This window comes from Anser cygnoides, chromosome 3 (assembly GCF_040182565.1).
Source record: "Anser cygnoides isolate HZ-2024a breed goose chromosome 3, Taihu_goose_T2T_genome, whole genome shotgun sequence".
In the NCBI taxonomy this organism is placed as follows: Eukaryota; Metazoa; Chordata; class Aves; order Anseriformes; family Anatidae; genus Anser; species Anser cygnoides.
This window is the reverse complement of record NC_089875.1, coordinates 52658647-52670813: the sequence shown is the minus strand read 5'-3', so window position 1 is coordinate 52670813 and position 12167 is coordinate 52658647. Positions and strand designations below refer to the sequence as shown.

Here is a 12167-nt window from a genome sequence, read left to right as displayed (position 1 = left end):
GGCTGGCTGAGTTTCTCTGCTGGTCTTATGATATCACCCACCAGTAGTACAGTATCAGCCAAATGCACCTCTAAAAAGGCTAAAGATTAATTACTCTGTCACTCTAATTACTAATTACTCTATTTGTGCCACTTTACGTCCACTCTGCCTTGCTGGACGCATTTGTACATGATGATGATATCTAGACTATCAAACCTATGTGCATCAAACAACCGATCGCTGAGCATCTTTCAAAGCCATGCACAAAGACACGAGCTACATGCTTGCACGTGTGGGCAGCAAGACAAGAATCGTATGTTGGTTTTGTGTTCATTTCTATTTTCTGACTTCATATATGTGCAGATTCATAAAGCCAGCTACTGTAAAACCACAAGGGCCTAGGGAAGTTGATTTGTCAGATACATGCACTGTACTTTACGTCATGTAGGCAGAGAGATTCTGAACACTTCCCTTTTTGTGCAAGGGAATTAATTAAATCCATGCAGGAAGGAAAAAAAAAAGAAAAAAAGAGGTAAATAGTGTGCCTTGTCACTTTCCAGTGACATTCATTTTAAATTTATGCAATTTACAAATCAAAAGATTAGTGCAATTTCTCAGCGCCACAGCTGTAGCTGTCAGAACCCATCAGGAAGCCTCAAGCTGCTCTTTGACTTCAGGATCACCAGCTACAATGCAGAGCTTGGCAGCAGCAGTTAGCTGGCCGCTGTCAGTGATGGATGAGACAACAGAATGCAGTTTGCTCTTTCACAGCTACATCAATACTGTCCTGCCTTGCTGACAGGCAAGACGAACCTGCTTTTGACAGTGAGCCAAGCAGATATGATCCCAAAGACACAAAGGAAGCAGATATGAGGAGTAACAAGGAGCCATCCTCACCGAGTCACTTTTCTGGCCGTAACCACCTTTTAGCAGATGTCCAGCTGAATTTTACCAGTGATACATCCATTACAGGCCTGAAAATCCACTCTGTCTACTCTGACTGCAGTTCCTCCTCAGCCAGAAACACATACGGTGCACAGGAATAGGCCAACTGCTAGGAAACGTGGGCAACTCCCATGCTGTTCACAAACATTAATGTCCAAACCCAAGCACATTCTCCATTACAAAAACAGAGGCAAAATTCCAAATGCAAAAAGCAGTTACCGTGGTTGGAGACAACGAACAATCTCTGACGGCACTAACATTTGGAAAAATAATCTGTGTTTAGCTCCATCTGCAGCTACTGTTTTGTTACAAGATATGCTGCTCTCCCAAACAATTTCACCAAGTGATATTTTTTAAAAATTCAACGAGAGCAGGATATCCAGACTGAAATGGCCATGGTCTGATAGGAAAGGTTGGGGAGGAGCTGATTAAAAAGTACAATATACAATCAAGATATCAACACTTGCTCCCAAACATTTTTAAAACATTTTCAAAGCGTACAGAAGCAGCAATAAACAGCTCATATTTCTGTCCTTTCAGTAGACGTGCTACAAAGGGCGATCGGGGCGAGCCAGTGCTGAATGCATGTTCTTGGCAAGACTTGGCAGCTCGGGCACTTCTTTGTTATTGCACTACTCCTCCTGACGCAGCCTCTCCGGGCAACTTTTGGAGGACACTTGGACCCCTGGGGTGATCCACTCTTTCCTTATCTGCAGAGCATTCAGTAAACGAAGCTCCAAACCTAACGCTGGCCTTTCACATTTTGCATTTAACACTCATCCTGCTTTAAAAATCTGAAGGTGAATCCCAACACCTATTGCCTTTCAAATTTTTTTTTGCACAGAGCATCCGTAGCTTTGAGAGAGCTGTCAGAGACTCCCCACTCTCCTATTGCCTCTTTCATTCTCATCTCAGTGCAGGGCTTAGGCTTGCTCTATGGATTCCCCCTCTATGGATTCAGTAACCTTCACTTCAGCAAAACCCTGGAGATTAGCACTAGTACTACACACACAGCAGCTTCGTTTTACCCTAACACTTAGCTAAAGAGAGGGAGAAGATCATCAGTGGGGGGGAAAAGGAACGGAAGCATTGCTCACCTGCAGCTCTGGCATGTCCCCACTGCTGGGAAGAAGCTAGCACCGTCCCTTCTCACCCCTGCTTCTGAGGGCAATGCATGGCAGAGCAATGCCAGGCTAGACTAACAGCCCAGTAATACTGGTGCATAATAATTTTGTCATCACTTATATTTGCTACTGGGATATGCCATGAATCTGGCATTCCCCTCCAGCATTACTCCCCAGTCACAATTCCAAAATGTCTGCAAATACACTACCTTTCCTCAAGCTGCAGAGAGGAAAGACATCACACCAAACGAGTCACTGTCTTCTGTCTTTCACATCAGTACTTCTGAGGCCACTTCGGCAGCTCTTCTGTTAAAACCAAATCCTCCTTCTACAGCAGATGATAATCAGATATATTAATCTATCGCAGTGAAAATGCATGCTAGTCAAGGAGGCCATTCCCTGCCCACTGTGTACCTACTCAGCGAAGCATGCAGCAGAACGTCTATCTGACGTCCAGAAACCATATTATATACTGGTGATGGATGTAGCAAAAACTGAGCACTAATTTAAATTTCAGTTGCGTTATCATTGTGCTGACTTGAAAGTTCAAGAAGTCATCACTGGACTACCACAGCGAGCAAACCAAACATGGGAGCCACTGCAGTTACATCTCCGGGATGTCTTTTCATGCAGCCATTTTCTCTGACTACAGTTTCTCTTGAACAGGATGAGCTAGCGAACCACTCGCTGGTCTGTCTTGGGTTAGCTCGCATCTATTTAAACCAGCTTGAAGCTCTGCACCTTTGATGTGAGTTAATTAAACTCACATGGGTTTCCCCAGACTGGCTTCTGCAGCTTTGGAAGAGAAAGGAGCCAAATTAGGCCCATCTGTCCAAATGGAAGGGAGTCCTCTCCTGCCATATAGCGTACTCCATCACCCAGCACAGGAGCTGCCTTCCAAGAGCCCGAGTGCCAGGAAAGGCGGGTGTCGTGGCTGGCAACAGCCACCTAGCATACCAGGTACGCAGAGGCTTTCAGATCCACGCTTCTCTGCCACCAGCTGCTAGGCACAGAAGGCTCACAGGTCTGTCTAGAAAGGGATTTCCTGCAATCATCTTTTCTTTAACACTTAGCCTTAAGTAATCCACGTCATCAGGTACAGCTGCTAGAGAATGGGAGCAAACCACTCCTTGCTGCTAGTCAGTGCTAAGATCCAGGGAAACAAAGAACACACCACTACACATCTTCAGCTCCCACATTTCTCTTAAAGGGTTTGAACTTGTAGAGGAACTGCAGAACTGTTATCAGATAGCATACTGGCTCTACCACAGCACTGGGAGGTATTAACGGTACCTTGCTTTCCCGTACAAACAAGATGGGATATGAGATATACAGCTTGAGATTTCTAAATAAAAAGTACTATACTAAGTGACAGCAAACAATCCTCTTTTTAAAAGTATTATTTCATACCAGAAACTCCACAGAGTTTCAAAGCAAAACTGCTAGGAACAACTACAGTCAGCAGCTTCACAATTTACAAGCTCTGCAATAACTAGTAACTTTCCTTATGAGTTTTTGTATGTGATACAAAAAAATTACCACCACAGCAAAACCATGACCAAATATAACATAAAGAAGAATTCCTTCAGTAACCTGTTTTCTGTCAGACAAGATTTGTAGGAAATATCAACAAAACTGTAAGTAAAATGTATGATACAGTTGGGAAACATAAACTTAACATAAAAGACCTAACTAAGCATGCCCAAAAGCCTTCTTCTCTCTGACACAGATTATGAATGTTATGAAAAATGATGAAAAGGTTTAAAATGAAAAAAACAATCAGTAATACCCATGTACAAAACAAACATGCATATATACACTAAGCAGTGATAAACACTTACTAACGTTACAGAACCGTAAGGAAATGGAAATCATCCAACAAGCGAAAACGTTTTTGTGTTAGGCCTCCTGAAAAGGTTCCTCCCCAGACCCAACAAAAATGAGTTACACAGGTGACCTGCACATACGTTAGTTTCAGCAAAAGTGGGACTCCCCAAGAAGTCTGCACCACTTAATGGGTAAAATCCTGGCAGGCTGGGCTTTAAGGGTCATGTAATGGTTAGCGTGCTGTACTTGAAGGCCAGTTATAAGCAGAGAACTGCAGGATCTATGGGCCTGTCCCATCAAATACCTGCAGAGGAAATAGATGGCACCATTATCCAGGCTGTGGATTTGAGTTACAGTCAATACACTTGAGGGCCGAGCTGCCATTCAAAGTGGCCTCACAGAAATCTCGAGAAACTCAACATGGACAAATACAAAGTCCTGCTCCTGAGAAGGAGTAAGCCCACGCACCAACACAGGCTGGGGACTGACTGGCTGGGTCACCCTGCTCTGCAGAAAAGGCCTGGGGAGTTCTGGGGCCACGAGCACACCTCCAGTTGTGCAGCCCTCAAGTGAGTGAGTCCAGAGGAGGGCTACCAAGTGCTCAGGGCTTTGAGCCCTTACCCTGCAAAAACAGGCCAAGAGGGCTGGTAAATTCAGCTTGGAGAAAAAAAGACAGTCATACACAGCTACCTGATGGTGGCTATGGGGAGGTTATCAAAAACATGGAGCCCAGTTCTTTGCAGTGGTGTGTAGTACAATAGGACAACAGGCCAAAAAAAAAAAAGACATGGAAGGGTCTGTATTAGATTATCGGGGGGGAATATTTACTGTAAAGACAGGGAAGCAGAGGAACAGGTTGCCTAGACAGGCTGTGCAGTCTCTGTCCTTGATGGAGTCTCAAGACTCAACCGGATAAAGCCCTGAGCAACCTGTTTTGAAGTTTTGAATTAAGTGTCAACCCTGCTTTGAGCAGAAGGTTGGATTAAAGACCTCCTAAGGCCCCTTCCAGCCTGAACAACTGTGACTCAATGTCTCCCTACAGGTTCTGTGACATGCATTAATGGAAAAGGGTTCACAAAATTGGTGACTGCTTACATTTGAGAGCATGAAATTAATATTTGCACCTCAGAGTTTTAAGAAGCTGTACTTTCCCAGTTCGTACAGTGCAACAAACAGTTGTACAGTTGAAAAACAGCACACAATTTCATTATGCTCACACCAGGAGCATCTTGGAGCAAGGAAACAATGCTTTTGTCAGACACCATCTTGCCTCCAACAGTTGAGGTTGGCAAGCAAATGCACATAAGCAAAAAATGCTCCAATCGAAAAACAACTAAGAAATGCAGTCTCAAGGCTTAATGAATCACAACAAATATCTAAAAAAATATAAAGCAGTTAATTTCCAAGTGCTTAATTGAGTAGGCCAAATTGTTTGTGTGTGTGAACGCAATCACATCTAGTCACTTCTCTGGGTAGGGATGTAACTCTCAAATCATCAGGATGAAACACTAATGATTCTCCTGGGTCACAAACAGCAATCACTTGTCAAAAAAGTCGTAACTTCTACGTACCACATCAAGGTCTTGTGAAACCCTCCGCTTGCGCAACTCTTCCATCCTCTCGCACACATCCGTGAAGCAGGTGTTGTAGTAGTCTGCATACTGCTGAGCAAGGTCATCAATGTTTCCCAGTGACCCATCCTATAGTAGAGACAAGGAAAAAAAAAAAAAAAAGAGAGGCTAGTCAGTGTTAAAATTCTAATTTAAAAGTGATAGCACAAGCCCGAGGTAGAGCCCCCCCCTCCCTGTAAGGCAGGCAGCGCACAACTTGTGGCTGTCCTTCCAATCCCCAGTCCCGAGCAAGAACACCTGGGAGCCACGTTATCACAGCAGCTCCTCAAGAACTGGTGGGTCCTTGCTAATCCCTGCACCGACAGAAGTGGCAGGGACAGCGATGCCGAGCAGTGGTGTCCCCAGGCACTATGTGCCTCGATTCCCTCCCACCCACATGCATTCATATTCCAAGTGGCTCTCCCGAGCCACTGCCCACTCGCCCCATAACCAGTCATCACATGTGTTTCACCGACCTTATTTACTGGGAGTAGCCCTGCTTTCCTTCACAATGACTAACAGCACTTTCAAACACTAAAACCTCTTGCTTATAAGCACCATCAGTCAGACTGCAAACAATTTCAGCCAAATGACTTTAACAGGCGAGTTTATACCACCCACAAAGACACTCTGCCAGTTGTTCTTTTAAGGTACTCTGGAGGCGGAAACAGGCTTCGCTCAGTCCCAAACGTCTGTTCTGCTAGGCAAGATTGCTACCCCATTAATAAAATGGCTACAGCCAGGAACCTGATCGTAATCATCTGTTAATTACAACTGAAATTCATACTTCTTGAGTGATGGCTAAATAAGAGTGGTGGGGGAAGGCTGGATGTTTTAAGTGGCATTAGAAATCTTTCTGAGCTTCAGGTATCTGTGTCAGAGAGGGCAGGGAGAGGGGGTGGACAAGGTGGATAACCAATGGGCACACAATTACATGGGTCCAAAAGATCAAATGGAGTCATTTTCTCCTTTTGCCTGATTTCTGTAAGTGCATATATGTTATTGCATATAGTCTACCTTTTCAAGAATGCCTACACAAAGTATGGCTGCTGAGAGCAGAACAAGGACACACTGCAGCGTTATTTCGTTGTTGCTATCTGTTAATAGATTCAACACAAACATAAAGTTGTCTTGAATATTAAGAAAAAATAAGCAACCGAGAAAACATTTAAAAAGAATTATGCTAATAGTACACCTAAGTTGCAATGCAAAGTGTTAACACATGAGCTAGAAGGAAATCTTTTAATTAGAAAGCACATCTTATTGAAGCTATTGCCATTTGAAAATAAATAGCCCTGTTTTCTGGGTCTGACTGTGCAGAAGAGGCAGACCTGCTCTAATGAAGTATCACTTCCAGTTTGGAAAAAACTCTCCAATTAAGTCAAAGTGGAAGCCTATTAAACCTGAGATTCTGTGAAACACACTTTCTGCTTTCTTAAAGTACATTTCCACATGCTCAACAGGTATCTAAAATTCCCCAGAAAGCTTTGTAGAGAACTCATGTTCCCAAAATGCTGAACCGTTTTGAGTTTCTCCAACTACTATGTACAGTAGGGATGGAAAGCAACTTGTTGGAGCAACTGAAGCAAAATAGGTACAAAAAGTATATATACATACACACCCTCCTCTATGCGTAACTATATATATACGTGTGTGTGTGTGTGTGTATTTTACTGTATTTCCTACCTCTCAACCTGCCAAAGATCTCAAATGGGAGATGTTTCAAGCAGCACAAGATCAAGTTCCTTAGTGTAAATTCACTTCTGGGAATTTCAGACTTCACAGAGCTTCAGACAAACAGCCTTCCACACCGCTAAGCAAGCACGCAGGTTACAGGGACAAAACACCGACATCTTTGAGAGCTCGACAGCGCTGCCCTGCCTTGTCCCTGCTCAGCAGCCACACGTCCTCTCCGGCTGCTCCCTCATCACGAGCCCTCACCTCCCAGCAAGCTGGGCAAGAAAGCTGGACTCTCTGCCCGTGCCACAAGCTCCGTACACCTGCCCGTACAGCTGGGCGCTCTCCCAGTGGTTGTCACAGCCTTGGCTGAGCGGCGCTTGCTGATGCCCCGTGCACGCAGAGCTGCCTTCACGAGGTTTGCACGCTCAGTAGGGATCACCAGGTAGGGAGGAAAACAAACACAGAAGAAGCAGCCCACGAATGTAACCTTCATTTGATTGCTGTTGCGGGCGATACAAAGACCTGCACGGGTTTCAAAGAGATGAAATGAAATCTAATTCCCAGCCATTCCCTTATGACAACCATTCTTCTCTAAGGGTTACAAAAAATTCCCACTTCCTAGCGTCTTCCCCAGCTGGACAGAGGCTGCTTTTTGCTTAATAAGCTTTGCCAGTTAAGACTATGGGAGCTGGAAATGGTAATAACAGTAGGATAAGACTGGAAACCATCATTTTATTAGAACAATAAGAAATCTGCTTCATTACTTTGTCAGTCTGTCTCCTTCCTGAACTCTGGAGACCTTTAAATTTCACGTGGTAAGCTTGCTGGGGAATAGGTGTAACTTGTGTAAGTAAAAGTTATACAACAGAGCAATTACTGTTTTTATAGGTTACTGTCATGACTCTGAAATTGGGTAATACACTCCAAACCCAAACATACCACGTGAGCTTCGGTTCAGCTAAAAGCTAAGCCAGCTCTACTGCAAGCAGGGCTGAGACCAGACAGGACAGAGGCCTGCCACGCACAGTGGAGCAAACAAAGCTTTGCAAATACTCATTTTTCACTGCTTTTGGTGAGGGAAGAGTGGTGCTTCTTTTCAAAGGAGGTCTCCACAGGTCTGAAGGGTTGTGACTGTCCCTAGAGTAAAACAAGCTCAACAACAGCACCCAAATTAAACCCTGTCGGAACAGGGTGGCCCTCCTGCAACCAAGCACGCGAAGGCAAAGAGTAGCCTCTGGACAAGGGACAAAGGCCACCAGCACCAGAAAGCCACGAGAAGCCACCAGCCTGCCTGCCAGGTAGGATTTCAGTGAGTCAACGCACAGGACTCAACTTAGGGGCTATGCTTCAAATGCAGCTCATGCCAGCTCTCCAAGGAAGACAAGTCCTGTGTGAAAGAAAGCTTAACACCCAGAATGGATAAAGGGACAGAAATATCATGAGGTCTTGAGGATGAGAACTGATTCCTGAAGAACATAATCACTGCAACTCTTCCATACGTTTCTGCTGGGTTGCCAGACAGAGGGCAGTTTACTTGTGGGGGCATCCAAAAAGGAAAAACAGATACACAAGTCAGCCCAAGTCAAATACAGCAAACATTTCACACCCAGCAGCATCCACTCGTTACATACATGAAAATAATGTCGTAACTTGACAGACAATTATGTATCTGATTTACATTACCTCAAGTTTTCTCCCACAGGGTGTATGTTAAATGCATATGATTATCTCCATCATCCACTCCTGATCTTTAAGTTTGTATGCAAACTTTAGCACCCAGCTTGAGAACTCATTCGTCTCCCTTTCAAGGCAGCAGACTTCTCTAAAACGCTTTTTTAAAACTCCCCAACATAATATCATAGAACAATAAAAGCATTCATAACTAATGATAACTAAGATTTCAAATTTGATACATAAAGAATAAAAGCCAGTATTAATTTTGGTAACTTCCTTTGACTTTCTTGCCTTCATACACAAGCCAAAATCTAGAGGATTTTTAAAATAATAGAAATAACAGTCCAAACTCATCTGTTTGCTCATTCCTCTACTTCTTTATGCATAGTCCCACAGTATGGGCTCGATTCCAATATTAGTACAACAGGGTCTAAACAAACTCGAATTGCCATTTTTAGTTTCACAGGTATGAAAAAGCATACAGCTATTTGATACCAAAACCAATAAGCCAACGTCATTTAAAGCAAGCCTTCAGTTATGCGCCACCACGTCCCATTTTGACTTGGACGGACCCATATGTGAAACAGCTCATGAGATCCTCATGAAAACAGGCACAGCTTTCAAATTTATTCTGACATATATGTAATTATCATATAAACCCACTGATCATCTCTGGAGGGAAAAAAAAAACATAGGAAAACCAAATATTCATTAAAATTCCTGAAATACTTTAATTTATTCATAAAAAGTTAACAACATGTTTTTCCTAGAACTCTACTACTGCCTGAGACCTTTTCAGAAATAGTCTGATAGGCAGAAAAGCAAACAACCCACTAATTTTGAAGGGGCAAACCTAAAATGAAAAATTTATAAAATATTTTAATGAAAGCAGAAGCTAGCTCAGATTCCTATTTTTGGTTGCCAAATAACATTCCTAAATTTCCATCTTATAATGTATGCATACAACATTTTTTGGCATCATAAAACAGGGAGTAAATGATGAATTACCCTGGAATTCCCAGGGAATTAGTTCTGATATGCATGTGAATACCAAAGGAATCCATCGAGATTCGTGTTAATGGAGTGACTACAAAGGGGAGCTGGAACGATTTGACACTTATTATAAAGTTAGGATTTATCGGTCACTGCTCATCAGTTGGTTTAACACCCTGGCAGAATCCTTTGTATTTGACATCTAAAAGTGTAAAGGAGAAAAATGTTTTGTCAGAGAGCTCTGCTAGCAATAAAATTGAGTAAAAATACATTAGTATTTTAATAATAATAATGATAAAGTAAACACAGTACTAGGACTTTGTTACTTTGCTAGTAATAAATACATTTCATGAACCTGTTTATAGACCTCAATCCTTGGCACTGGCACAACATACATTCTTTCTGCACAGATTTTCACACAGAATAGTTTTAGAAAAAGTTAAAAAAAAACCCACAGCTATTTGAATTTGTACTTCACTACCTCAGATTCTGACACAGTACTATTACAAAGCTGCATATTCCAGCATATCCCCCTATTCTATCAGCTGTGAATGTCAGGAAAGAGGCTTGATTACCAGAGACACGTGCTTGCTCTTCAAGGCAGGGGGTGAAATTCATGCAACCGAGCAAACCTCCAAAATATAATGAAGATCCGAATGCTACGAGGCTGTTTGGTCAGCAAGACCAACTCTGGCCACTGCACAGGCATGATCTGGGAAGCCAGGAACAGGTCAGAAACCTTGAGGAAAAAATCCAACTTATTAAATGTATAAACGTATGTTTTTAAGGGCACAGATGAAGGGAAGATGCTCTTTTAAAAGGCTTTGCAACCATGCCCTGGCCAAGGCATGACTTTGACCTTTACAGCCCCAGCTGAGAAAAACCCATTTCCGTGCCTGAGACACAGGACTACTGTGTGGAAAGTGACTGTAAACATGAGCAGCTTATTTCTGGCACTGGGATCTTAACAGGGACGCCTACCAAAAATTTGTGGAAGACGATCATGCGTTTCAATAATACCTTTGGTTTGGATAGCTGTGAGGAGCGCAGAAATGAAAGCCAGAATGCGGGCCAGAGCAAACAGGCTTGTTTGGGGAGGAGGGGGTAGGGGGAGAGGGAAGAAGGACCAAAAAAAGAAAAGCAGTGAAATGAGAACATATGTGGAAAGGAAACATATTTGTGCCTAACAAACATGCTGTTTTCAACAGGACTTCATCTACACAGCACACATCCAACGAGATCTTTAGAGCCAAGAACTAGCCTATCTAGGCAGCATGGGATGCTCAGGTTTCCATGGGACAACTTTGAACAAGACACCAGCTTGTTCTAGATGTTTTCCCCAATGTATGCTCACAGAAGTTTGAGAAGCTTGTGCATGCTGCCCTAAGCAGCCCCAGCCTGGCAGAGCACCTCCTGCACCACAAGGTGTACCGATACACGACTTCAGGCTGCTCACGTGAGAGAGACCGTATTTCACATTCCTCCACAATTCTTTTTGAGGAGGCAGATTTAAATCAGATCCACACCTTTCTAAAAAAGAACAGTTAAATCTGCGTCCACCTCTCTGGCTAGGGCTTATGTCTGTATTTGATACAGTAAATTCGGAATCACATGAGGAGGATGGGCATCCACATGTGTGCATTACCCATTTCTGACCTTCTTACCTGTCCCTTGCTAGCAATGTATTTCTGCCAGGAACAAGACTGATGTTTCACATGCTGGCTTAGCTTCAAACCAGCTGCCATTAAAAATAAACCCAACAAGCTGCTAGAGAAATGTCTCCTTCTCTTCCTAGGGTTCAGAAAGGACAATCCTCCATTCAGCAGAAGAAACAATTCCACCATCCATAAAGCGACAGGTTCAAAGTCTATCTTGACAGTCAGCAGGGTCAAAAATGTGAATGAGACAGAAGCGTGAGGCCAGGGAGCCCTGCACTCGCCTTGATATTCAAGGGGGAGGCATAAAACACTCAATGTAGAAGTCATGACATTTTTATATTGAGAAGAGCTATTTTAGATGATGTTGAAGGGCTGTCATGGTTCCCTTGACCCCTCTATAGCTGGACACTGCAAGAACAAAGAGAACATTCAGTGCAAGACTTTCTATTAATTTTTATGGCATCTGAGCCTTGAGTCATTAAGCTATGTGGCTGTACAGATGGTTACAAAAATAGATCTAATAAAACGTGTCAAGCTCTCGTCAGCATATTTAAAACGTTTCTAGACTCTTTACAATAAATAGAATGCACAATGGTATAGCTTGATGTAAAAGATTTTGTAGCAATTATTTGAAATAAGTGATACAGCCCACTGAATTCAGAGTAAAGTCTCACTAA

The 12167-nt window shown here is 43.0% G+C and overlaps 1 protein-coding gene across 1 annotated transcript in view; it reads right to left on the bottom strand.

Annotated features, from left to right (window-relative positions):
• The window catches only part of SASH1 (SAM and SH3 domain containing 1), a 554055-nt gene that overhangs the window by 94919 nt on the left and 446969 nt on the right, over positions 1-12167 (bottom strand). Inside the window, 1 exon segment of the mRNA XM_048076923.2 lies at positions 5447-5575. Coding sequence (XP_047932880.2) covers positions 5447-5575 — 129 coding nt within the window.